General features: G+C 35.6%; 1 protein-coding gene across 4 annotated transcripts in view; it reads left to right on the top strand.

The window, feature by feature from the left end:
* The window catches only part of LOC149079873 (neogenin-like), a 46,661-nt gene that overhangs the window by 5,755 nt on the left and 18,603 nt on the right, over window positions 1-22,303 (top strand). For 3 of the 4 annotated variants that reach the window (XM_089240377.1, XM_089240378.1, XM_089240380.1), the window contains exons 2-14: window positions 6,390-6,555; window positions 8,009-8,154; window positions 9,949-10,233; window positions 12,129-12,282; window positions 12,439-12,581; window positions 13,598-13,873; window positions 14,707-14,923; window positions 16,021-16,175; window positions 18,610-18,897; window positions 19,519-19,568; window positions 20,454-20,601; window positions 20,713-20,823; window positions 20,988-21,182. In XM_089240377.1, coding sequence (XP_089096503.1) covers window positions 6,390-6,555; window positions 8,009-8,154; window positions 9,949-10,233; window positions 12,129-12,282; window positions 12,439-12,581; window positions 13,598-13,873; window positions 14,707-14,923; window positions 16,021-16,175; window positions 18,610-18,897; window positions 19,519-19,568; window positions 20,454-20,601; window positions 20,713-20,823; window positions 20,988-21,182 — 2,334 coding nt within the window. The remainder of the gene's footprint in view (window positions 1-6,389; window positions 6,556-8,008; window positions 8,155-9,948; window positions 10,234-12,128; window positions 12,283-12,438; window positions 12,582-13,597; window positions 13,874-14,706; window positions 14,924-16,020; window positions 16,176-18,609; window positions 18,898-19,518; window positions 19,569-20,453; window positions 20,602-20,712; window positions 20,824-20,987; window positions 21,183-22,303) is intronic. The other variant, XM_089240379.1, reaches the window with a different exon arrangement.

Here is a 22,303-nt window from a genome sequence, read left to right as displayed (position 1 = left end):
TTGAGCTACTATGGGTCATAACCCAAACTTGATTCGCAGGGGCTTCCGAGGTTGGTTGTTCAAATCCACTAACAGTCGGGGACTCTTGAGCTGCGGTTCATGACCCAGACTTGATTCGTATTGTAATGGCTTTTCAGATGAGTGTGTACAAATCCACTTTCAGTCCTTTTGTAAGTGCACTTATTGTGTCAGTGGTTTCACTAATTTCGAAATACAAACAGTACCATGGGACGCGAAACTGATCTTGTTGTTGATTTTGGGTTGTGGCTGGAAAAGTTAATGAATAAATATCATCCCCCCCCCCCTTTTCCCTTAGGATTAAAAGATGCCCTTCTATCATCTTTCTATAATTCAAGTTCGAAGACCGTTTTCAATGTTGCTTTTCTTAAAATGAATGTGATAGGAGAAAAAAACTGTTTTTTTAAAGGGGGAATGTGGGGGGGGAGCAGAATCCGAATCTGCCTCTTGTCGTCACTTCCAGATACTAGCGATGTTGACTGATGTTCCGCAGTTCTTCTGACGAGTCTCTCCGTCCATTTTATTATTATTTTCCAAGTTTGTTTTCTTAAAAAAAGATGCTTCGGCGCCTTCCCCCCCCCCCCCCCTCGTGAGTGTGCTGTTTCTTCTCTCGTGTCATCGCGAATGGTGTACCGAAGCAATCCATCATCCCCATTGACTTAATCTTGGATAGGTTATCTCTGCCTGCTTCTTGTTAAAAGAAGTTTCTACCCCTCTGTGTGTGTGTGTTTTTTTATACACGTTTTATATAATAAGCCCACAGAGCGAGTTCATCTTGATGATGATGAGATAATTTTTCTTGTGAGAAATATGTCGAGAAAAGAGTAGGTTTTAGAACGACAAACTTCTTGAATGTTGCGGAGTGAGTGTATGTCACGCTGGCGTGGGTTCCCACTTGAAAATGTTTGATTTTGCATTTTTTTTAAAAATTCGCCTACTTTTTTGCGAGGTAATTTTTATGTGTTTAATCCACTCATACGAATTTCGATACTTTGAGAGAGAAAAAGAAGCCATTCTATAATCCCTATATGCAAATTTCGTTCAGTAATGAAATCTTAAGGAATTTCAGGCGTTCTTGACGGTGTTTCTTATAGAAAAAAAAAATCGATTCTTCTCTCTCGTTAAAACGCCATCTATTATCTGTCATTTAATTATTTTTTCTCGTCAGCAGACATTTTATCCTTTTTCTCATTTTCACTCTATTTAACCCTTTATCCTTCGAGCGACATCAATTTCTTATATTTTTCAAGTAAAAGCATTTTATATTATGAGCTCGTTTCTGCATTGATGCTTCTAAGCAACTCATTCGGATTTTCACACGTGAGCTGTTCATGAAGTTTCTATAATTACCAGCAGAATGGCTCAAAGGTACACGCCTCCGCCTATTTCTTGACAAGCCAAGCAAGAACGATTTTTAACCCTTGCATTTTTGGAGGGAAATACTGTCCACGAGACACTTAATGTGATCACATCGGGACTTAAAGTTTCTGATAACAATAACCGAATGATAACTAAATTCGAAAAAAGTTCCGTTTGGTTGAACGAGACGTATGGTAAACGATTTTTGGTAAAACGGGACAACTGTTTTTCTTACCTACACAATCGGTTGCAAAATGTTTAATTGTTCAATTTTTTAAATTCTGAAATGGGACCTCTGTTTTTCCCCGCTTTGAGCTAAAATTTTAACATTTCTGTTAACCAGCCATTGTGAAGCCGTTAGAATAAAACTGTCCAATGTATATCACGAATCACGGTGTTTTTTCCTTTTTAAAGTACACGATACGTTTCATAGATCCCTTGAGAAAGTCTCTCGGGAAAAGAAATTTGAATCTGGTCAACTGAAAGAAACTGATCAAGAACTAAAGGAGAACTCTTTTTTTTTTTTTTTATATACATTTACTTTCGTTATAAGGCCATTGCAAAAGCAGTTCCACACGTGTATGAATCACAGAGATTACTATGGACTGATTACGACATTAAGTACGGAAAGGAGGAAAGAGAACACCTTCTAGCCTCCTATGCAGTCTGATCACGATAACCTACGAGAAGAAAATAAATTTGGTTAAACCTTGGCGTCAGAATGTGCAAAAAAACACTTTCGACGAGAAAAAATTTGGCAGCATCAACACACTGAAGTCCCGGTAACTTTTTTTTATCGAATTTTTTTTATATGGGTCCGTTCTGTTCCTTGTACAAGTAATAACAACAGCCGATTGATTATATTATCTGTGATTTTAATAAGCTGCGTCGACTTTACCATGTATGGGGAAGACATTGCTGTGCATTCTTCAACGATGATAGAAAAGTTGGTGAGCAATAAATGACATTTTTAAGCCATTAAAATTTACGTAAATACAGTGTTTGTTCCCTGAAGTTCCACATCCCATATTTTTTTTTAATATTGACTATAATTATTATTTTTATCTGAATACAGTAGAATCTCGACTAGCCGGCCTAGTCTCTTGGCGACATGACGTCGCCAGGTCATTGGAGCCGTCGCCAAACTTCGCTAAATTTGTTGCCAATTTAGCGATACTTACAAATTTTCATTTTTACTTAAGATAATGAGTATTTACAGCTGAAAAATTGTATTGTAAATGATAAATATATAAGAATTATTTACATAATTTTCGTTACAATATATTCTTGGACTTCCTTTTTCTGTAATACATTTTTAAAACGTACGGTACATAAGAAACATTTACATTATGTATATCTTCCTACCAAAGTTGGCCACTTCGTGAACTGGCCAGCCCAGTTGATCCGGCCAATGTCCGAAGTTTAGGTTCGCGAAGTGTCCGACTTCGGGCTATGGCAGTAACATATACATTTACGTACTGACCTGTACGAAGAAGTCCCAAAATATGAATAAGAGTGATTTTTTGGCATTAAAATGGTGGTTTTTGATGGTATGGTGGAGGTATGAAGTGAGCTTTATAGAACTCCTGCTTTTCTGTTATCCGGCCCGCCCTTCCGCGACACTAGGGCTGATAGTCCGGATTTCACCATACTTCATTTACTTAATATAAACCTAAAATTTACTAAAAAATTTTTCTCCCCAGGATATTTCGATGCTTGCCAATTAAAAGGTTAAGATGATTAATCAGCGGGCTTTATCGCGGACGTAAATTTCTGATTTCAAAAACATTCGCCATCAACACACTTCATGAATTTTTGGTATTTCTGACTTGCGACCGAATTTCATCAAAAGCGATAGAACAGGTTCCGTGGTATTTTTCTTTTATATTCTCATAACTATCAACGGGAAAAAGAAAAGATATCGCTTTTGAATAAATTCCCCCCAGGTCTTGGAGATCTGTTTTATTAGTGTCCGTGGAAGAGGTCGGGTTCAAGCATAAAAACTGCAATATTCTGAAACTTCATTCCCTAAAATAGGGAGTAAAGGGTTTTCAAGATAAGCATTTCCCAGATAGCTAAGCTGTTCTAGGGGTTAGAAACATAATTTTTTATTGTTATTATTTCTTATCAACAGCGCGTGTTGTCCGTGAAGAGGAATTCCATTAAAGTTGTGGGAAAAAGGCAATCAAACAGAAGCCTTGACATTATACTTCTGTTCTAGAAAAGGGTCGGGGGCCTCCCAAAATCTCTCAAATAGCCATCTTTTCCACTGCTTTTAAGAGTTAAATATAGACTTTTTAGGTTTTTCTCTATATACCACTTGTGTGGGGTTTTTTTTTCTGCACTCGTATTTCTATTCTTTGTGGCGGAATTCTCGCCGCTATTATCTTCCTTTACGATCTTAGGACCTTAAAAGAGGAAGTCTGAGGGAACTGGCGAATGCGCCTCTTCTTATTGAAGAAGATGGGGCTTGATTAGGGTTTATTTGATTATTTTTGTTCGCCTCTTCGTAAGTTCAGTAATCCGATTCGGTTTATTATTTTTTTTCTCTTTACGTAACGAGAAAGAGAGAGAAAAAAAAAGAGTTCGTTCCCCTCAATCGCACGAGTGCTGTGAAATCGCACGTGCTACTGTTATCTGTTATTAAATGTATGATGGTCTTTTAAGTGAAACCTCTTCTGAGGGGCCTCCTATTTACTGATGGATGGAATCCTTCTTCTGAAAAATTATTCTCATATTTTATAGGCCTTACAGTGTTTTGTTTGAAAAATCTCATTCTTATGTACGAGCACACTGTATTTTGTTATTTCCCGTGTACCGCGGTGTATCATACTTATGATACTTATCCGTGATCCGTCGCTGAAATTGCTGGGCGGGTTTTTTCCCTTGTATAAGTGTGTAGAACATAGATAAATTTGTCAGAGATACAATACACGCCGTTTAATGTGAGATTCGGTGGTTTTTTTTTTGATAAAAATAACCAATTGATAAACTGTATCCGAAAGAAATCGAATTGGCCATACGTCCCGTTTCATCGAACAATACTGTAAGACTCTTAATACCAAAGCAGAGCCGTAATTGGGATTTTGCGTGGGGCTCAAAATCATGTTTCCCTTCCCCCCCCCCCTACGAAATTCAATATTTTTGTTCGGTATTTTGTTCTTTCCTAAAATTTTTCTTCCTCTTGGCAGTTCTTTCTTTCGCCCCCTCTTGTACAAAACTGAATTTTCTGGATATTCTAAGAGGCTATCTTATCCATCCGCGCGCATGTGAGTGAGTGAGAAATGAGCTGACTGTATCAGGCTCGACAAATAAAAAAATTATACAGGGCTATTACTTAATTCAACTTCCCGCATTTTACTGGCGGAACCGTTGATCCTAGAGGCATTCTTCGAATTAGAAAAAAGTATTCAAATAATGTGTTGGCCTCAGATACGTTAATGATGTTTTAAGAGGTTGTATAGTTATTAAAATAAAGAAATATTTTTTGTTTACGAGCACCCTATCTTCAAAAACCCAATTAGAAAGTTGTTGCCCTGTCGATGTCTCTAAAAAATTTGGTATCCCAAAGTACAATAATCGCAGAGATATTTTAATTTAAAAATTTGGATGCGGTTTTTCCGCAACATTACACCGATTTTTGAATTCAAATATCTACGAATATTTCAATTAAAAACAATTGGTTTTTCCCCTTTCAGGAGAGACAGGGCAACAACTTTCTAATTGGGTTTTTGAGGACAGGGTGCTTGTATAAAAAAAATAATTTTCTTTATTTTGATAACTAACAACCCCTTTCAATATGAATCACGTATATACAGGTTAATCTGCTACAGGTACATCTAATCTTCTACATGTTATTTGGATACCTTTTTTAATTGGGAGTATGCCTCTAGGATCAGCGGTTCAGCAATGAAGATTCTGCGAGGGGGAATTAAGTAATTAGCCCGTGCATTCGCCGTCCAAATTTCTTTGGAGCCAAGCATAATATTTGCTCATGAGGAATGGTCCTAAATTATGTTTTTTCCGACTCAAGATGTTAATATTCCTTTCCCATGTTAAAAAAATGTGCCGTCATGAAGTAATAAAGTTTTTGTCATCCTCACACTCCAATTTAGCAATCACATACTGAAAATTTTAGGCGCTAATGCAGATTTTTTTAGTCATCATGATGACTTGAGATTTGTCAACCCCTGAACTATATCACATGGCATACTACCTCACACTTTTTTTTCAGTATGGCTCCCAAGCCTGACTACATAACATAAAATAAAGAGACGTTCAGTTTTTCTCCGCTGGAAGAGAGGAGAATGGAAATTCTCTTCCACTCATTTTTTCCTCTTTTTCCTCACTATCAACCACTTTTCAGATGCATTGCTGAATTGGCAATGTCCAGTGGTAAAAACTCCATAAGTGTTTTCTACACACAGAGGGCACTTTTTTACAAATTCTTACTGAGATTGTTCTGTGATGTGTATCACAAATCTTGACATATGCTACTTTAGGGCTTATCAGCGGTTTCTTTATATCCGCGGAGCCCTTGGGGCTCTGCAGTCATTCAAGAAAAATAAAAAAACAGTAAATTTTTAAAATATATATATAAACATTTTTAAATAATAAAAATAAATCAGTCATTTTGATGAATAAATAAAAAAATAGGCCTACGGAACTCCGCTAGAGAAATTAATCTTAATATTTTCACATGCAGATATGGTAAGTGGTACCTCATAGTTTGACATTCATTCATCATCGAGCTCGTATCGAATTACTGGACAATAATTTCCATGTGTGTCTATCTAACAATTTCATACAGGCACGGAGAGTACTGAGGAATATGAATTTGTAAAAATACAAGACACTATATTGCAGAGTGGAGATATTTTCTACATAGGCTTTCAATAGCGTGTTGTGGCCGTTATCAAGAGGATTATATTTTTTCGATTGTATAACCGATATTATTGATGCTTATCATAATTTAGTGAATTTATTCATTTATTTTCTCTTTTACGTTGTAGGAGAGAGTAGGAAATTCGCCGATTTCCGTTTTATAGCAGAACCAAGTGACACCATTGTGATCAAAGATAGTCCAGCTTCACTTGACTGCTCAGCAACTGGTGATCCCCCGCCAGTTATAAGATGGTGGAGAGATGGAAGGAACGTAGAATTCACAGATAGAAGAAGGTAAATCATCTTTCTTAGGCTGCGCGCATACTAAAGCAACAATGAGGAAAATAAAGACACTTGAATAGCATATAGTTGGCTAATTCAAACATATAACATCCTTCTACACACCACATACTAATGAGAATTCCTGCCAGAGGTTAAAGATCCATTCATGGAGTTTGGGCACTTTCCCCCTAAAATATTTATTTTCTTTGCTCGCATCCATCTGTTACTACTAATATTTAATCATACATGTACCTCTCATACACATTCCTTTGTGGAATATCACATCTGCTGTCTAGTGGTTATTTTTTCTTCTGCCTTTCTACAAGTATATAGTCACTTTGTGACCCAATTTCAACATGAGCAATGTGGGACATTTGTCCAAGGCTGCATAATTTTAAAAGGGCCCCAAAATTTGGGCAGACTCACTAACAAAGCATCTTTGACTAATTTCTACTTTTTTCACCCCCCTCGTATCAAAGGTGGTACCTACAGGGTGTCATGAATTCTACAAAATTGACATGTTGGAAAAGAAATTCAGTAGAACTTTCATAACTCTACATTTATTATTCTTATGGTTGGCATAATACTAAATTCAATGGGGAAAATCCTCTTTAACTTGACGCAAAAGATGACTAAACCATGCTTAAGTCATCCATGATATGTATTATCACAACCAATTTTTTGAATTGCCCTTTTCGGCCAGTTAATAAACTTTCACGACATGTCTTTTGCATATTTCCACAATTCTTAATTTAATTTTTTTTTTCCTCTTTTTTTTGTCGTTTTTGGTTGAAAATACTTCCTCATTCCTTGGGGATAGGGTCATTTTCCAGTTTTTGGAGCCTCGAAACTCAACCTGTAGACTACAAAAGTCACATAAGTGTAGATGATATGTGAAATTTTTGAGTGAGAGATGGTTGAAGAAAACTAAAAAAGGTTTTTTAGACCAAAGTTTTCCTAACTTTCGGTAACTGCATTGTTCATTTACAAATAACAGATTTTTCGATACACTTATGGATCACTCGAGATTATTCTGAAACTTTTCATAGAAAATTGCAGGTAATATATTTTTTTAATTGATGATGGAATGGAATTGTTCAGCTATATACAGTTGATCCTGCTTATAACGTTCCCACTTTTGTTTTCCCGCTTAGTACGACTTATTTTTGTGATCTCAAGTCTAATAAATTCTCATAAAGATTTCCTGTTTGAGAAAGAAGCGTTTTCCTGCTCACAACGAAATGTTGTGATGTCTATGATTGTTTTTTGGAAACATTATAAGCGGGATCCACTGTATAAGTACATGACATGAATTATGTTTAAAAATTGAGAGGATGAGATCAAATAAAGCTTGAAGGACTATATATGAGCTATTCCAAAGATGATGATATTAATCATCATCAAATATCGAAAACCTATAAATTAAGATTAACATAATTTATTTTTTTATTTAATTATTTTGCAGGTATATTTTAGGGAATGGTTCCCTATATTTCGAGACAGTCCTGCATACAAGAACAGAAAGACCTGATGAAGGAGTTTACCAGTGTTCAGCAACGCAGGAAGAACTAGGAACCATAGTTAGTCGTTCTGCCAAATTACAAATTGCTTGTAAGTTTCATTGGCTCTTTTTGAAGTGTTTTTTCAATGGATATTTGGCATACATTTCAATCTGAACAAACAATATGTTATGTACACCTTACTCATACAGTCAGACCTAGTTATAACGTCACCCCTGAGGACAGAATGAAAATCACTTCATAAGCAGGGTGGCTTAATAACGAATAAGTCCGATTTAACAATTATCCTATTAGGAATGACATCAAAAGTGATCAATATTGTTGATCTCAAGGTCTCAAGCCGGGTTGACACTAGACTGATACTTACAGTGCTACAATCCGCACCATCAGCCCATATTTAGTTTAAAAAAACCAAAAATGCATGTGTTTTTAACCTATCTGTGTTGATGTTGTGGTTGTATCGCTTATCGAATCTTTTCTCAACTTATGGTCCATGATGATGGTGTAAGGTAGGCCGCAGGCAGACTCAACAATTCGATTCTAACTGAATGAAAAATTATTTGGTTGATTTAGTTTATATTTATCCATATAAGTTCAAATAAAAATTGTACCTTTATACTTAGGTTCACCATACCTCATTAAGGAAAATGTGGGGAAATTGTGATCCTAAATACAGAATATCACTGATTGTAGCCGAAAGATGTAATTTATGACAAATTTGCTAATTACTGCAAAAATGGATGATGGGTGGGAGAAATAAAGGGCTGCTACAAAGCTCAGTAAACAAAAATGTATTTGGCGGAAAAAAAAACTTTGAATGAATGGATGACCATATTTCATTGAAGAAAAATAAGGGGAACTGTGATCTTAAATACGCTAAAATATGGGACGGCTTAGGTGTCACCAGAAACATTGCTATAAGTCGGCAAAATTCCTAATCGCAGTTAAAATTGCTAAGTTAAAATCGCTGAACCCGACAAATATATGAGATGAATATTTGTAGCCATAATTATTATAATAATTATGAAAACACTGTTCATTCATGATTTTAGTAAACATTACAAATTTAAATAAGCATCATTGAAAAACTGGACAAATGTATAAAACGATTTGCAACTACTGAAAATACTGGAATTTTCCGTAATATGGGAACAAGTGGTCCGTCAAATTGTTTCGGATATTTTACTGGTCCTTGGGCTTAGAAAGGCTGAGAAATTCTGTCTTACCATACAGGTCCAGTGTGAACCCGGCTTTACTATAATATCCAAAACAAATGAAATGCAGCCAATTCGCAATATCCTGAGCAACTATTAAGTAATTAAGGGAGCCTATAACAGGAGTTTTTGTATGTTCTAAGGTGTTTATACAGCCCTCACTACTTATCAGATTCATGGGCATAATGGTGGAACAGCAATATGACAACGACAGAGGGCCCGAAATCCATGTAAATTATTGCAGTTACAAAAGAATAAATTGTTTTCTCCATACCTAAATAAATTAGCTTACCATGAAAGTGAATGTATGGGCATATTTAGAAAATTGTTATTTTCAGAACAATGCCGCTTTGAAACATACAATTTCTAGTTCATAAAATTAGCAAACATCACAGGATTATAAACAGTATGATATAGTGTATCTTGACCGCACATATCCCTCCCCCCAGTAAACTTTGCTTCACTTTCCCATACCCACAATAAACTTAAATTTACATTTGCACACACACCTTTAGATAAATAACATGGAATATTTTCCCACTTTCACAACCTCCCGCAACCCAAGATTGCTCTCCTGCACCTTTAGTTAAGAAACAATTATAAACAAACAATAGCTTGATGGATTTATGGCACCATTCTTATTTATTTATTTAATATTTGTCTGTTTTCAGCGTTGCCAAAATTTGATCGACACCCAGAGGATGTAATTCTTTTTCCTGGACATACTGCGTATTTCCCATGTTCTATACAAGCTGTACCCCCTGCAACAATAACATGGCTGAGAGATGAGAAACCCTTGAAAATGGATAGGTCGAGGATGACTATACTTCCTAGCGGAGCTTTAGAAGTAGATGATGTACAGGTTTTAGATGCAGGGTACTACCAGTGTAACGCATCTAGTGTGGAAAAGTTTCGTCTTAGCAACCGAGGGAAACTAATTATTAATGGAGATTACGGTAAGTAACATGCAGCTCAGAGAGTTTAAAATTTTTCTGTTAGTGCTAAACAAGATTTGCCATGATTGATTCAATATATTCAAAAATAAAGATGATAAACAGTCTTCAGTTAATTTTCCCTCCAATCAATGAATTTTTCTTCTGTCGCATTGTATGGTCATGAATTGAAGGGGTTAAAGTTACAGTGGGTGTAGATCACATTTTCAACAATTCTGACAAAGTCCAGAAATACAATCTAGAAGTGCTAAACTTTTGAAAAAAAAAGTAACTAAGATACAGCTTCAATAGTTCTCCACTACATTGAATGATCGAAATCACAAAATTTTCAACATTGGACTGTATTACATCTAGTAACACCTATTTTTTTCTCAAAATCAGGATTATTGACTTTCACCACTGACTTTAATTCATCCAATTGTGTTTGAATTTTTTTGTCTGTGAATTTTCCCAATAAGCCAACAGAGAACTTCCACCTTTGAAGTAGCTGATTCATTGCCAAAGAAAGTCTATTTACACAACTGAACTAGGTATGTTTTCAGAGAGAGAGAGTATACACAAAATCTACTACAGCTTGATCATCGCAGAACTCTCAGCACTTGTAGTCTTTGTTTCATGTTTTTTTTCCCCCTTCAAGGCCCTACTTTATCTGTACACTTGAAATTAATCATGTAAAATATGAGCATTCTCGTGGTTCGTTTGGTAGAACAGGATGTGTATAAAAATGGGACAGTTGTGAGTACAATTACCATGTATCCCGTTTGGTAGAACAGGATGTGTATAAAAATGGGACAGCTTCGTTTTTCTTTTACACATAACTGGTTTCAAAATATTAAACCATGCTTTGTTTTCATATTGTTGTAAGAAGCCGCCCCCCCCCCCTAATTTAAGCTGAAATCATTTTTTTATTCAAAAATTGTGAATTGGAATGGAACTTTCTCTCACACGTTCCACAGATCCCTTATGAAAGTATCCTGGCCAAGGATGTGTGAATGTTGTCAGTTGAAGGAAACTGACCTAAAATTTAAAAAGGGGGCTTTCTTTTTAACTTAAACATGCCTTCACACTACAGGAAAGCCGTTGCAAAAGCAGCGAAGAACCATAGAAGGTATTACAGCCTAATTAAGAAATTGTGAACTGTGCACAGCCACAACTAGGTGCTTAGTCAGCTGGGGCAAGCATATATTTTGGCACTCCCTTGTGATGTTGAAGGGGAGATGAAAGGATGAAATTTGTGCACCCTCTGTTCTGGCACACGGCTCACCAGAGCAAGTTGCCCCCCCCCCCCAGTTGCAGCCCTGGAACTGTGTGAAATGATATGTAAAACATAGATCACGAACAATAACTTAACTAAATCTTTTAATTAAAATAGTACAAGAACGGGTAAGCAACAGAGCTGTCTGGCTGTAATTGTCATGCGCTAGCCCACTGCCATTCTGCAACTTCTAACTGTACAACTCCAATTCTCTATGCCACTCTGTGAATAATAGATTAATAACATCCTCAACACTGAGAACGGAAATTTTTGACAATAAGGGAGCCTTCTGATCTCAGATAGTCTTGCAAGTTGCTAACTATAACTTATGAAGGGGGGAGTGTGAGTCTGCTTCCATCGCAATCTCAAAATATGTAAAAAATAGAAAACTTTATATGTAAAAAAATTGATAATATAAGCCAAAGTCCTTAATAACTATAAACGAATTTCTTCCCATGTTATGACATTGGTCCATTCTGACTTTGCGGAAGTGATGATAAAATACTCGAATGATAACATGTTATTTGTTATTCTAATAAGTGACGGCTGCTGTATATCATTCTTTCAGTTTTTTTTAGAGCATTGGAGTTATCTACCTCAATTTGCATCAGCCTTGCTAATTATGATTTGCTTTTTATTTCAGCTCAAGATAAACCAAGTGCCCCCAGCTTTATTGCTATGCCTCCCAAGAGTACAATAGTCGTAGAAGGTGATAGTTTGACTTTAGATTGTGTCGCTACTGGCAACCCGAGGCCGAAAATAACATGGCTGAAAGATGGGACCACCATTGATCTTGCGTAAGGAAAACACTTTTCATCTTTTTAAACTTTTTCCATGCTGTGACAAAACTTATTGGTAAATCTTCTGGCAAACTCATTGGTATGGTGAATATTCGTCAAGAGAGTTATGGTACAGCTCATAATTTTACTATTTGATATTCCTTATCCTGATAGGTATTTAGATAGCCGATTCAGTATAATGGGCTCCGGTAGTTTGCATATAGATAAAGTGAAGGAAGAAGATTCTGGGACATACATGTGCAGAGCAGAAAATGAGGAGGATTCAATCGACTCAAGTGCAACTGTTAATGTGCATGGTAAATATATCCTATCTTAGAAATGTTTTCCAACCTTTTATCCATCCTGTGATGCCCTCTGGACTATGCATCTTAACTGTACATCCTCTCCAGTCTTCACTATCATCAAGCATCCAAAAGCAAGCTTGGTTTACTTAATGCAGTCGGCGCTCATTATAACGACCCCACGTTATAGTGACCGTTCCATTACAACGACTAGTAGGATAAGTCCCAAATGTTTTCATAGAATGACTGTCATATATGTTTTACTTTCTATATAATGACCCTCCCAATGTAACTTCTATTTTCGACGGATTGATTGATTTTCTGCTGTGGCTCTTCTTTCACTTGATTTTCTCCCATGGCTCCTTTAAAATAAAGTAGCTCCCCAACTTACAGCATTAATTCATTCCATGGCTAATGTCGCAAGTCAATGTTTTCACTCATGTGTAGTTGAAATAATGAGGCAAAAATATAGTTTACGCTTGTTTTTATGAATCCATAAGGCATGAAAAATTGTTTGTAAATGGCTGATAGGAAACGTTTAAAGGAATAGTATATTGTTTGGGACCAGAAGATTAGTGTGTGAAAACGTGCAGTTAATAAATTATAGGTTTGCGAAGTTGACCGCTGACTGTAGTTAGAATTCTTACTCATGGGTGGCTGTATTTGGTACCACATTAACCTAATACACGGGAAAACATCTAGATTACAGCAACTTCACCAAATGTGTCTTTTCTGCCAGTATCTGTCAACGTCACATTCTTTCCGTGAGGCACAAAATAATGCAACGGAGCAGTAATTTGATTCACATTCACTAATACTTAGGGAGAATTTGTTCATAAGCTAGTTTTTGATTCCCATCGTCTTATAAAGTTATTAAATTTTCTTATTATCAAGATACAAGAATATGCAGCACCATGTTTTAATAATAATTTAACTTTTATTTATATTCCAGTTCTGAGAATAAATTTCTTGTTTCTGAATCAAAAAATTGTTCTTCTGTAAACATAACAATACTCATCATTTTCATCTAGTTCCGCCAAGGTTTGTCCATGCACCGAAGAACAGGGTTGCCTTTGCAAAAGACGATATAGAGCTGACGTGTGAAGTTTATGGTAAACCTTTGCCAACAGTCCAGTGGTTCAAGGACGGTGAGAACCTCATCCGTAGCGAGTATTTCCAAATTGTAAATGGTAACAACTTGAAGATTCTGGGACTGGTCATAGGGGATGCTGGAATTTACCAGTGTTTTGCATCAAACCCTGCTGGAAATATACAAGCATCAGTGCAGCTTATGGTTTTGGAGCAAGGTAATTATAAATGAATGGTATATGTTTTTCTAGTGTAACAACTGTCTCTTTTTATTGAAGTGAAATTTCTTCAGTGACATAAGAGCAAAATTTTGTGAGGTAAAGAAAATCCATCACAGAAGGGGGTGGGGGGGGGCACTTTCTTTTTCCTGAAAACTGGTTCCATAGAATGACTGATTATATGTGATGAAGTCTCGAGAAGCAGATGAGTTGTGGTGGTGGGGGGATGTCAATAGAGATTCAGCTGTGTAAGAAAATAAAGTTTGGTGGGGGGGTTGGTTTGGGCACTTTGTGTCGGACGAAGACAATTTATTATCTTTCCCTACCCACGTGACACCGCTAGAATCGTAGAACGTCCCCTTTAGTACGACGGCAATGCACACAGTTTGGAAGAAAAGAAAATTGGGTTAGGATCAAGTGGGAAGGAAAACTGTTTCCTCACTATTCCTACTGCTTAGGGGTTAGGTTAAACAACCTAGAAATTTCACTTCTATCGCGTGAGATTCTCATGCATATTTTTTGTAATTTTTTCTGATTTTTTGGGATTGCTATTTTTAAAACTTATGTATAAACATACGATGAATGTTTTTCACATTCCTGTATAACTTTGTTATATCCGAGCTTGACTACATTAGTTGTTCTTTGTGCTAGTTGTTTTTAAATGGAATTTTCTAATTTTTATTTGTTTTATTTTTTGTATGTGCTTTTGCTTATGTCTTGCTTTGCAATTGCTTTTGACTTTTGAACTTTGTTGCTTTTATTTTCCCCTCTGCTCTTTCTTATAAATTTTGTATCCAATAACTAACTTTGACTAATCAAAACTAATCGAAAAGACTCCACTATTTCAACTACACTTGCTCCTGTAACTGCTGCTAACCTTCATAATAACATAGGTTTCATCAGCTCGAAGGACACGCCATCAGCTCCCCGTGAACTCTCTGCAAGGATAGTTTTCCCAAGATTCGTTATTTTGTCCTGGAAGCCACCTGTGAAGACTAATGGGAATATTTTTGCGTATTCTGTCTACTACATGGAAAATACATCATCTAGGTAATTATGTTTTACATAAGGATAATTTTTGAACTCAACTTTTCAAATTGTGCTTGGAATGAGACTTAAGACTTAATTCTGAAACTAGAGAAGCAATTAAAAGCAACTTTTGAACTGATGGAAATTAGAAGTTAATTAGGGAACCTCCAGCATTTATGTCATTAAAAAATTGACCTTGACTTACGTCATTGGAACGAATTAATGGCATAAGTCAAGTTATCACTGTACAATAATAACTATCTCCTTCCCTCAAGATTTCTTACAGCAATAACATACAAGGTGGGCTAGAAGTCCTGGACACATTTTAAAATTTAATTTTAAAAAATCAACGAATTGGCATGAAAAAATGTGGTTCGTACTAAAATACTTATCAGGGCCTAGATTTTTTTTTTTTTTTTTTTTTTTTTTTTTTTTTTTTTTTCATTTTAAAAAAACAGTTCAAAATTTCATTTACAGATGGCTGTGTATCACCAAAAATTCAACATAACGTATAAAATGCAACACAAACAGTGCATAGTTAATGTCTACCACTATTTGCTTTACATGAAGCTATCTAAATTTAATATGAGCACCCTTCGTAACTATGGATTCATCCAAACGATACTCCATTTCAACCCACGTGTCTGCTGATATTGATTGCGGAAGAGTCCCGATCACTTCCATGATTCTTGTCTTCAGTTCTTCGATGTTGGTTATATGTATGGCATAAAATTTGTCTTTGACATATCTGTAGAAGAATAAATCTGGGGAAGTGTTAAATTTGGAAACCAAGGTGGCCAATAATGTAAAGTTTTCATGATACAGCACTATCTGTGAGTGAAGTTTCAAAGTATTCTTCTTAAATTCATCAAAAAAGACTCAATGCCATCATAAATATTTTAGTGCAAACCGCACCCTTTTATGCCAATTGGTTGATTTTTCTTATTAATTTTCAAAATGTGTCCAGGACGTCTCGGCCACCCTGTACAATTCATTAGATTCCATCTCTAACAATATAGATCTCTTATAATGATTTGTTTTTGGTCCGTTACGAATTATTATGAAGAGATTTCGCTGTATTTATTGATTCATTGTCCGATATTTTTTCTTATTATCAGAGAACGGGTGCTCAACACAACAAGGTATAAATTAGAGGAAATAAATATACAAGGGCTGCAGCCGGACACAAAATATGTTTTTCGTGTAGTAGCATACAACCAGCATGGACCTGGGCAGTATTCCGAAAAGCTTATGGTCAGAACACAACCCGAAGGTGAGTTTGAAAAATTTTATTCAAGACAAATTTTGGTTTGTCTTTCAACAGGTTATAGCTTAAATTTAAAGAAATTTATAGATAATAGAATCTTTCGTATCTGAATTGAAGGAGCGGCTATAGAACCCATTTTGGATATGATATGTCTTGATACAGCCGCAAAATATAGCTAAATAGTTTTGAAACCAATAAAAGAGGTGACTGTTCACATCTTTTATTTATAAAAAATTTGTCATATTTTTTTAAAGCATTATACCCACTTATTAAATACTTAAACTAAAAATGCCCCGGAAAAAGTTATACAGTAAAACCTCCCGATATATATCAGAAATCTCCGGTCACCTCTAAACAATGGCCACATTTCCTTGGAACAAAACGCATCTCATTGGATTAACATTGAGGTTAGCCTTCGAAGAAGGATTTCTGAATAATGGCCACTTTTGAAAATGAAAGAAGAATGATGCACGTCAAAAGAAAAATAGCCCTCAATATTTGCCCTGAAAGAATTTTTTTTCTTCTTCTTTAATCCCGACGAGAATAAAATATATATATATATATATATGGTTCCTCTGTATGTCACGGGGGCAAGATAAAATTTTCTACTGCGTAGGATATCATTTTGACGCCCTCTCAGAAGTATAAGCTGCATCAGTGTAAAAATGACCATGAAAACTAGCAACATGAAATGCATCAAAAATTAGTTTCCTCTATGAATCATTTCATTTAATGCATTCATGGTTTGAAATTTACAGACAAAACATTTTTTAAATTGTTTTGCAATTATTTTTCCCACTGCTACACTAATGCAGCCCTGGGGGGTGTCTCAAGTAATTGCTAATTGGGTGCACAAGAATTTTTATTCGAAATTGTCGCATGCTCAATGCAAAACGAATGCTGGAGTATATAGTATGGATTTTTAATAATTTCACATAGAATCAGAATAGTAATTTCCTTAGAAATACTAAACCTCCTAATAACAGCAACCTTCTTATAACTGTCATATTTTCTAGGGTCGTGTTGTTGGAGATTTCACTGTATTTCAGTTGATTTTTCCTTTTCCACACACATTTGATGTATAGGCAACTGAACTTTTTATCCTAGCGTCAAGTGATTTCACTGCCAAATTCTTGGGCCCAAGAATTACTTTCTTATTTCTGTTCATCATTCATTTGCAACATGGAATACTAAGGTGTTTTTGAGATCCAAGGCACGATCGGGCATGATGAACTGGAAGCTGCTCAATATATTTTGCTGTTGAGAAGGGATGTGCTGTTTTCGCTCCCAGTCGCAGATGTGCCATTCAACCCCCTTTCCCCCCCTTTAATCAAACAGACAGTTGATGATCTGGAGGAAAATAGAAAAAGTGCTCCCAAAGAAAAGTGAAGCGGGTTGAATCACCCAAAAAAGTAACAGCCGAAGTCTTTTGGGACTGCAAAAGAGTGTTAACTTACCCCCAAAGCAGAATCTTTTGTATTGCCTTGCAGTGAGCCCTCGGCTGACAAAATATTCTGTGATAAACATTCCCAAAGTAGTGTTTTCTACACAGAAGAGTTCTTTTTTCTTTCTGAGATGTAAGTCAGTTTTTGGTTTATTCTACTTTGGGGGCTTCTTGTCTCATGGGACAACAATCAATGTCTCAATATTATAAAGTACTTGAGAATGTCTGACACGCTGAGCAGTGAGGGCTTGTGTTGATCCAAGTTTTGCTCATCAATGACAGTGCTCAGCTGCATTTTGCATATAAAACAGTGTAGCTACTTGAAAATTTCCAAATGGAGATACTTAGTCTTCCGGTATACCAAGGGTGAAAAAATCTATTGTCCGACATGCCCAAGAAAAATTTTTGACCTAGCATGAAATTTTTTTCCACAAGCTCGATGCTGGCATATAAAACACTGATTCACACATGTACCATTTTAAGTAACGTGTCCGATAGTAATGTAAATTTTTGAAGATTTGTGTAGCCCTGCAGTATACTCACTTGATTTTGTTCCAGTGATTATCACCAAGCTCTCGAGTGGTGCAGTGATGAAATGTTTGTCTTCCACCATGAAGTTCTTTACTTACCAAGCCTGGGGGAACCATCGATAGATGCGCTTGCATTTTCCACCCAACTCCCTTGTTTGGAAAGCCTCATATGGTGATGTTACTAGATTTGATGTGCTGTAAAGTAGTGATTATCACCTGTTCCCCAATCACAAAAAACTTGAAAGTATTGGTAACTCTAAAAATTCTTGGGCCAGAAATTTGCGCAGCAAAATCATGAAAGGCTAGAATAAAAAAAACTGTTGCTATCCAGGAAAACAAGGAGATAACTTTGAATATTTTCTTTTTTTTTCTATTTTTTGAAGCATATTTTGTAGCGAAGGGAGAATTATTTCATATTTTAAAATCCTTATCATAACTAAATTTGGATTTATTTGCTTTATTCTAGTAAAAGTCCCAAGTCTACCACAAAGCATAGAAGCCATTGCCCTAAGCCCAACAACTATACTTGTCAAATGGCAGCCCCCGGATGAATCCGCTGGTCCCATCGAGCATTACAGGGTTTATTATATGGAAGAAGGTACATCAGAAGAGCATGAGTTATCTACTGTTGATACCTCTTACTTACTCTCTGGTCTCAAGAAATTCACAGAATACAGCATATGGGTCACTGCTTTCAATCAGAATGGTGCTGGTCAGAGTACTAAAGAAATTACGGCAAGGACATATTCAGCTGGTAAACATATATTCACATTTTTTCTTGAATTTCTGCTATAAAAACTAAATTTTAATCAGTTTATGAGCAACTAATTAATTTTTGCAGCTAATTCAGGGATTTTGTCCATATTTTAAATGGAAGAAAAACAATAACAGTGCAAACCAGTGCAAAAAAATAACACTGCAGTGTTGATTTTTCAGTGCTGTCGACCACTGCACATTCGAATTATTGAAATTTGACTCTATTTCTGTGCTGCGTCTTTTTTCATCCATGTGTTTCAAATTTATTTTTTTGCTGCCACTTTTCTGAGAAATATAATTATTTCCATATTTTCTCATGTATTTTTTCCTTGGTGAGTTTTTGGGGGATTTCGAGAATTTATGGAGCCAAGCCAGAGCTTATATTTAGAACAATTTTTTCTCGCTTAATACTTTCATTATATTGCCATTAGTCTGGTAATTTTCGATTATCATAAAAATATAGTGTGGGAACCATAGTTGTGTGTCACATTTCCATTCGTACATTTAAAACTTTAAGTCAAAAAAAAATTTAGTTTGTTGGAATTGAAACAAAAAAATGTCTAATTGCATTTATTATTGATTTTGCAAAACAAATGAAATGTTTCTCTCAACTTTTTAGTGCCAGACGTTCCACCTCAAAATGTTACAGTAGAACCAGCTAGTTCGAATGTAAGTATTTTAAAAAAATCAAATTGATTCATTAGATTTTTGATATTTCGAAATCATTTATTTGTGTGCAGTATGATTGCAAACTCTTAAAACAAAAAAAAGAAGGGGTGATCTATCTCTCTTTCTCTCTCTCTCTCGTTCCAACACACACACATATTGTTTTCATGGAAACCCTTATTATATTCTGCACACACTTTTTTTGCTATATCGGGGTGAATGACATTTTTGTTTTCAAGCAGCAGAAATTCTTGCTGCCTAGGTTTTTAGTGTGCATGGTGTTTCACTTAAAGCGAGTCTAATAATTTTTATTCGTCATTTCAGTAATGCATGTTTTAGTAGTGACAGATAAAAGATACTTCAGAAAAAAACTTAAATGGACTTTAATTTGTGAAGGAAATTTATTCTGAATTATTTGTCCCAACCACTTTGGCATTTCACAGAAAAATTACTTCTTATATTGCAAATATAGTTAGTTTTTAGCTCTGCTCCATTTTCGAAACTTCTGCTCCAAAATGGATGAGAGGCGCTTGCACCCCTGCAAATTTGTTGTCCAAAAATTTTGTTTTGTCTCCAGATCATGACACAAATTCGGTACTGAGAAATAAAATTTCAATCCCCAATTAATTTTTTTTTAGTTGCCATGGCAAACTATTGCCAGGGAATTGTCCAGCCCTGCTGTACACCAAATAATTCTATCGTATAACCTATCCATCTATTACATTAAGTTCATATTCAGTAAAGCACAATAAATTTTTGTGAAAATTAAAAGAGTTTAAGATTTTTCCATAATACCCATTTTCTTCATATAATCTTACAATCATATAATCTGCAATAAGGAATACAATTTGTTATGATTGTTACGAGATTATTCTAATGTATTTACAGAGTTTGATTGTCAGGTGGGAACCACCACCAAAGGAGTCACAGAACGGTATAATCACTGGTTACAAGATCCGTTATAAACCCAAAAGTAGTAATAAGAAAGCAGATTCTGTTACCACAGATGGAAAGAGGCGACTATATGCATTGACAGGTAATACAGAATATTGGAAAAATGATTATTGTTTTTGATCTTCCGTTATTTAACCATGTATTCGGTCAGGGTATCCAGTATTCATATGATTTTATTTGATGATGATTTTAGGATTGGAACGAGGTGCGCAGTATAATATAAAAATTGCTGCATTAACCGAGAATGGAACTGGACCAACTACTGAGTGGATTTCTTCAGAAACTTATCAGAGTGATTTGAATGGTTTGTTAATTTTTTTCTCTCCAAATTTCACCAGCGTATTTACTTTTTAAAAAATTTGGCACATTACGAACTACTATGTATGAAATATACCTGATCTGTTTGCAAAATTTCATGTATTATGTATATGTATCAATGCTTAAAGATGTTTCATTTTCAATTTGCAGAGTCTGAGGTACCCGATCAACCTAGCTATATCCGCGCTCGTCCACATTCTACATCTGTGAGCGTTGACTGGGGCCCACCACGCAATCCTAACATTATGGTCAGAGGTTATACAATAGGCTGGGGCATAGGTTTTCCTGATGTCTATAATAAAATTTTGGATGGTAAACAAAGGCACTACAAGATTGAAAATTTAAGTAAGTTGTAATTTGAAATCTTGATAACCTGAAAAAATACCTTAGCATATTTTTTGGCCCTCTGCTGCATATCTCCAGTACCTTTCCTTGAGGAAATTACCCCCTAAGTTCATACAACGAGGGATAATAAATATGTCAAGTCATGTTACTATTTTGCATATACAAATGTATGCCTTAACCCTTTAACACCCAAAGAGGGTTGAGATAGAAAGTATGGGTACATTGTGGGGGCTTTTGAGAACAGCTGGTAAGAATATGAATGCTCAGAATGTCAAAGGCAGAAATCACAGAGATAGGTCTTGAGTCCCACGGGAGGGTGAGGTGAAAGAAAGTCAAAACTTGGGGACTAGTTCACTTTGAGAATAAATATCTGAGCGTTAAATATTAATTAATCAGGGACCAAGTTTTTAGAAAAATTCCTGTACCGTTGAAAAAAAGGTTAATCAAATTGTTATATTATCCCTATGTAATGCATTGAAATATATAAAAAAACGTTTTTTTTTCATATTGATACATCTTCAAGAGACACGATGTTGATCATTAAGAAGACCCATCTTATGGAATAAATATTTTTTGGCACGAAATTTCCTCCTAGCAAGATAATGATTTTGTTCAGCCTTGTGTCTGCGATATAATCCTCATTATAATCTGTAAGGTACATTGTCACCAATGACCATCACCTTGAATGGAATTTTTTTAAGAATGGGAGTAATGTTCAAATTCAAGTATAAAATGGTGCCCAAACTATTCTTTAAAAAGGGAAGCCCAAGCTTCTCAAAACTCTATTTCCAAAAATCTGTACCAAAGTTTTCATCTTTACCTGCTGCTTCAGCTTTGAGCCTTTCGAAAACCAGCTTATTCGGTAATTATCGTGCCATAATTCAAGCATTTTGTTTCCATCAGTCTATGTTTCCATCTTATAACACTTGCAAATTTTGTTGAATTCAAGAGAACTATTAATTTTTTTTTGCAGGAAAACATGCATCTCCTAATTAATGTAAGTCTGAGCATTACTGCATGAATATGTGCAGATAGGCCTATCTGTATGCTTCTGAAATTTCTAGAATTCATTGTGAAAACGTGAAGTGGGCCCATAACTCCTTTTGTCATTTTCTTTCAAA

The sequence above is a fragment of the Pholcus phalangioides genome, unplaced genomic scaffold, assembly GCF_987345545.1.
Source record: "Pholcus phalangioides strain wild (caught in Gottingen) unplaced genomic scaffold, Ppha-v1.0 ptg000012l_1, whole genome shotgun sequence".
Lineage (NCBI taxonomy): Eukaryota > Metazoa > Arthropoda > Arachnida > Araneae > Pholcidae > Pholcus > Pholcus phalangioides.
Note: the sequence above shows the minus strand (reverse complement) of the source record. Positions and strands in the feature narration are given on the sequence as shown.